Raw genomic sequence first — 5,709 nt, forward strand, 5'->3', positions numbered from 1 at the left:
ATTATATTTGATCAACTTGGCCTAACTATGGATGTATGGGGTAGTACCCTATTAGCTCTCATTTGGCTTAAATCCTTCTTTGAAGAAAAATCAGATTTAAGAATGCATTCTATAGCCAGAGCATTTATATTCCGAGAATGCACACCAAACAAAGCCTTAGAATAGGCGCATGATAGCGTAAAGGGTAAAAGAGGACGAAGGCTTCCTTTAGAAAAGGCAAAGAAAGCATTAAAGTCTGTGATCACTCTGATCTCATACTCATTTTGGAAGAAAAAGGAAGGAAAGCCAAATATCGAAGTTGAAGGCCACAAATACCGCTCTCCTTCTCAGGTGGAATTTCGATTCTCTCTCTCTAAACCTCCAAAAATAACAACGACGACAACAGATAGCAACGTAAAGGTGGGGAAGGAGAGATTGATTGATTCGAAAGAGAGGAAGAAGCGAAGGAGAAACTGAGAGAGACAGAGAGAGGTGAAGAAATAAGAGTTTTTGTTTTAACCTCCTAATAGCAGAGATGTCGTGTTCTCCATCATCGGGGGAAGAAGAAGACGAGGGAACCGACGCTTACAGGAAAGGTGGGTATCATGCTGTGAGAGTCGGAGATCCGTTCGCTGGAGGCCGGTATATAGCTCAGAGGAAGCTGGGTTGGGGTAATTTCTCCACCGTTTGGCTTGCTTACGACACCCAATGCTCTGTACGTTCTTCTCTGTTGTTCAAAAGTCTCTGTTTTTATTTTATTTATCTTTTGATTCTGCTTGATAGGATTTTCTGACGCTCTTCCCTTCTCCCCCACTCTCCCATAAATGTATATCATGGAAGAACTGTCTGTTATCGGCAGAAGATCATGTGCTAACATCGATTTTCAGGTTTCCAATCACATTTTTTATGCCACCCTGTATGCTTTTTCCCAATCCATCTGCTGATTCTCTTTGTCAAGTACCTGATTTTCTTGAATGGGCCGTTCAATGTGATTCTGTTTATCTGTTTGGATTTCAGAACTATTCGTTCGTTATCTATTTCATTTTTGTTTTGCCGTCTCTCGATCTATTTTCCTGTCTGCGGTATCAAATCCACGAGTTATATAATAATGATGAATAAAAAGATCCTTCCCCCAATCGAGTTATGCTTCTCTAGATGGATGCCTTTTTTGTTCTTTTTTTATTATGGGTGATTCTGCGAATTTACTATTCATTTGACATACGCAGACTCTCTTTTACTTCTCGAATTTTCCTTGCGTTGCGAACTGGATCATTTCTGATTTCTTTCATTTCCTTTTGAGCTGTGCATTGGAATCACATGTCATATGGGATTTCCGTTCACTGTTTCTGAAACTTTTATTATTTGGAAGGGTTGCTTGTTCTTAATGAGCTCCGTCCAAATGGTTTCGTTTGGAAATATTTTATCTTCCCTTCTAAACTTAATTCTAAAATTGTCTTATTGCGTGCCATTTTCCCCAATTGTTGGATGATTCTAAAATCTTTAGATTTTCTCTTGTAATTTTGCTAATTTTTCTATTTTGTCCTGTTTGTGGCTTGTTTTGAGTTCTTAGCGTTTACCTACTATGTGGGAAACACTTTTATTGTCCAAATTTTCTATTCACTGTGGAATCTTATAGTTGCTTCATTTATTTTGCAGGGATTTGTAGCTCTTAAGATCCAGAAAAGTGCTGCTGAATTTTCTCAAGCCGCCCTTCATGAGATTGAAATCCTCTCTGCAATAGCTGATGGTGACCCCTCTAATTCAAAAGGCGTTGTTCGATTAATTGACCACTTCAAGCATACAGGCCCAAATGGCCAGCACCCTTGTATGGTTTTTGAGTTTCTTGGTGACAGTTTGCTCCGGTTGATCAGATATAACTCTTATAGTGGCCTTGAATTGAACAAGGTTAGGGAAATCTGCAGATGGATTTTGCTAGGTCTTGATTACTTGCATAGGGAACTCAATATAATCCATACAGACCTAAAGCCTGAAAATGTTCTTCTTGTCTCCACCATTGATCCTGCCAAAGACCCTATTCGATCTGGGTTAACTCCAATCCTTGAGAGGCCTGAGGGTAATCCTAATGGAGGGGCTGTGGTGAATATTGATGAGAGAAAGCTGAAGAGGACGGCAATGAGGAAAGTGGCAAAGATCTCGGAAAGGAGATCTTCAATGGGTGGTGCTCCAAAGCGTGAGAAGAGCATGGATGGGGTTAACTCTAAGTGCAAGATAGTGGATTTTGGAAATGCATGTTGGGTTGATAAACAGTTCACAGAAGATATTCAAACAAGGCAATATAGGGCTCCTGAGGTCATTCTTGGGGCTGGATATTCCTTCCCTGTTGATATATGGTCTTTCGCTTGCATGGCCTTTGAGCTTGCCACTGGAGATATGCTGTTTGCTCCTAAGATTGGCCAAGGGTATAGTGATGATGAGGTAGGAGATTCTTGTCTTTGATCTATTCTATTTAATACAATATGGGAGAGGGATAATGTTTTATGCTCTTGTAGCCAAAGGGATTATATACAAGGACTAAAAGTATTAGTGATGGTAGTGCACATATTAGAAATCTCCATTCCGAAAAATCAATATGATACAGTAAGAGATGTATTGGAAGAAAGATAAGAACTTCTTGACTATAAAAGAGAATCTGATTAAAAATATTTGGTGAAGGGTAAATCTTAGATGGGAACATCAGTAATATCATGCAAATACAATGTTTAAAATTTGAATCTGGCATTTCTGTTTGTTAATCATGGGCAGATTTGCATTAGAGCTTTGTAGGGTGTTCTGCTTAGGATTCCTTGATACTATAACAAAATTAATGCTCCGAGAACCAGTCATGAACAGGTTGTTTGTTGGTCATTGTCATCTAAAATTTGCTTGGGATTAGTATTCTTCCAGAGGGACTAATGAACACCATTAAAAGATGTTGCATTTGATTAAGGAAATGAAAAATAACTGAGGAATGCAGATACCTTTTCTTCCCCAGTAGACTGATCCACTGTGTAACAAAGTGTGGACGTGTGCACTGGGAGAATGGTTGTTTATGTATTTGTTATGCCTTTGATGATATGATGTGGTTAGTGAGGATTGCTGAAGATAATAAGAAAATCAGGGAGTTGGAAGAAGGATCCAGACAGAGTAGTGTCATTAACTTTTGGTTATTGCTCAGATATTATACAGAACATGAAATATGTTTCTATGTTTTGATTGATTTACTTGTGTTTTACTATAGTGATATTTGGATTGAGATGTCAGTTGGGATTAAAATGATATAAAGAGTGACAAATCTCGCATTCTTGTTAAATGATGTTGACTCTTCATATCAAGGTTTTAAAGATGGGTATTGGATTATCCAGATTGTATTTTTCGGACGATCTAATCTGGCATAGAAATGGATTGCTGATATTTTATTATTTTAATAAAAATTGTCTGGGTTTGTCTGATTCCAGTGTTCTAGATCGCCTGATCCGGATGTATTGCCAGCGAAAGATCCAACCTCCAATTCCAAGTTTAAATCCTTGCTTCCTATATGATGTTGATGAAAGCTGTAATAGTTTTTGAGGACAATGTTCTCTGTCTGGGAGCATACCCTAAGCTCCTGGACCACTGTGTGTATATCACTCCTCCCCTCCTCTAAAGTGACCTCTGTTCCCCGTGGGAATGATTCCTTTTCAGGGGCAGTGGTTGGGTGTTTCCTGCCAGCGTAGGCTACACTCCTGGACAGGAAACACTCTCCCTAATTTTTATTAGGCAAAATTTTCCATGCACGGCCATGCATGTGCACAACCGTCATTAATTGCAGTTAGATTGGCATAAATGCCAATCCGAAATGACATAAACACCCCTGCCCCCTCTATTTAATGGAGTTGATGGGAGAATCTCCCGTGTATGAATACCTTCTCCTTTTTGTTATGCATTTACCAAATGTGTATGCACCACTTCATATTCATTAACAAAACATAACCGAATGAAACTATATAAAGAGTAATGCATTACAAGGATGAGTTACATAGTTGTCTAGGTGTCACTGGTGTCTAGGCTCTTTCTTGGGTCCAAGGCGATAGCACACCTTGTTGACAATTCACGAGTTTATGCTGATTTATGTTTATTGTTTTTTATTTTATTTTTTATGAATATGCTTATATTACGTGCTATGCTTTGTTTATTATATGTTGATTTTCTCATATTAAGTCATTACTAGCATAATTATATCATATTGCATTGATATGGCTTCTATGTTGCGTGTAAGCATAATTATATAAAACTATCATTGCTGTATTACATATAGCCATATACTGCATGCCTAGGGCGCTTAGGTGAATCCTAGGTGGGCGCATAAGTGACACTTAAGTAGGCATGTTGTCACCTAGGTGCCCCTCCAATGCCTTGGATTGCCTAGTCAGCATGACAACTATGGATGAGTATGTGTCTAGCTCAAGATATGATGAACTGTCAACGTGTCCTTGGCTCTTCTCTTGACTATGATAAGCTCTGTAGGTTACTTGTAACAATATTTTGATGAAAAGCTCTCCATCAGAATGTGGTTACTTCAAAAAAGATTCCAATAGAAGTTGGACTAATAGATTAGCTGTTCTTAGTGAAATGGTTGGTCTAATTATTACATGATAGGTGAGGTCCTCAATGTGTACCCAAAAGAGCGAGTTGTATAAGTTATCCCAAATGAAAATTTTAACTTTGGAAACCTTATCCTCTTTCAACTGAGTCTATTGTGGGTGGGTTTCAGGATCACCTGGCTCTGATGATGGAACTTCTCGGAAAGATGCCCCGGAAGGTGAGCAACATTTTATTTTTCCATCTCCATGCTATTCCATTTAATAATATGATTTCTTCCATGGTGTTGAGAACAGATAGCTATTGCGGGATCTCGATCAAAAGACTACTTCGACAGACATGGAGATCTGAAGAGGATCCGGAGACTGAAATTCTGGCCAGTAGATCGACTTTTGATTGAGAAATACAAATTCTCCCATTCTGATGCCCAAGAATTTGCCGAGTTTCTGTGCCCCCTTCTCGATTTTGCACCAGAGAAGCGGCCAACTGCTGAGCATTGCCTACAGCACCCATGGCTCAATATCAGAAAGTCAACAGATTGTGATGAAGAAAGAGAATCTAGTGTAAAAAAGTTGGAAGCTGGGGTGAACAAGCTTAAGATCTAATGGAGTAGGGATTGGAGGAGGGTTGGCATGTGCCTCCTTTCAAAATTCCTCTTGTGACCTGTATGGGTATTGTTTGTGATTTAATTTTGTCTGTAAAGTTTCAATAAGATTCAATTTTTTGGTTGATTAAAGGTGTAAGTAGTGAAATATTGTGAGGAGGAAGGTGGATTAATGAAGCACAGGTATCTGACCCACTAATGGACATTTGTGGACATTGTTATCAGCAGAGACTACCAGCCTTGGCATATGGATGGTGTGTTTAGATTTCAGAGGAGGTGAGAGTTTGACAAGGAAGAGGGATTCTTCACTTCCATTTATTTGATTCTATATGGATTTTGGAGTCCTAAGAATCCAAACTGTTTTCAAATACCTGGTTTAGATTGGGTCAGGTGCTGCAAATTGGGAGTCATTGGAGTAAGTAACAAAGTCATAAACTGATATACATAGTTTCAGGTGGTGCAATTTGGAATGCTGGTGGGAGTTGGATATCTTGTCACCTAGATTGATTGTCATGATACACATTCAATGTTAGACGTTTTAACAAGAA

The 5,709-nt window shown here is 38.9% G+C and overlaps 1 protein-coding gene across 2 annotated transcripts; it reads left to right on the plus strand.

Moving 5' to 3' along the window:
- The first annotated feature begins 471 nt into the window (after positions 1-471).
- LOC122659949 (SRSF protein kinase 3-like) lies at positions 472-5,356 on the plus strand. Of its 2 annotated transcripts, XM_043855111.1 has the most exons (4): positions 474-694; positions 1,636-2,415; positions 4,730-4,777; positions 4,854-5,356. In XM_043855111.1, exons 1-4 carry the CDS (start codon positions 515-517, stop codon positions 5,160-5,162), a joined length of 1,317 nt encoding a protein of 438 aa, XP_043711046.1. In that variant the 5' UTR covers positions 474-514; the 3' UTR covers positions 5,163-5,356. The 2 variants fall into 2 exon arrangements, with proteins under 2 accessions (XP_043711047.1, XP_043711046.1); XM_043855112.1 differs by lacking the exon at positions 4,854-5,356 and having other exon boundaries at positions 472-694; positions 4,483-4,770.
- The last annotated feature ends 353 nt before the right edge of the window (positions 5,357-5,709 follow it).

Source organism: Telopea speciosissima, chromosome 4, assembly GCF_018873765.1.
Source record: "Telopea speciosissima isolate NSW1024214 ecotype Mountain lineage chromosome 4, Tspe_v1, whole genome shotgun sequence".
Taxonomy (NCBI): Eukaryota; Viridiplantae; Streptophyta; class Magnoliopsida; order Proteales; family Proteaceae; genus Telopea; species Telopea speciosissima.

Excerpts from the sequence above, each read along its gene's own strand:
- LOC122659949 (XM_043855111.1), top strand. The coding sequence starts at position 515 with ATGTCGTGTTCTCCATCATCGGGGGAAGAAGAAGACGAGGGAACCGAC. Across the intron at positions 695-1,635 it reads CTTACGACACCCAATGCTCT|GGATTTGTAGCTCTTAAGAT; the intron begins GTACGTTCTTCT and ends TTTATTTTGCAG. Across the intron at positions 2,416-4,729 it reads AAGGGTATAGTGATGATGAG|GATCACCTGGCTCTGATGAT; the intron begins GTAGGAGATTCT and ends GGTGGGTTTCAG.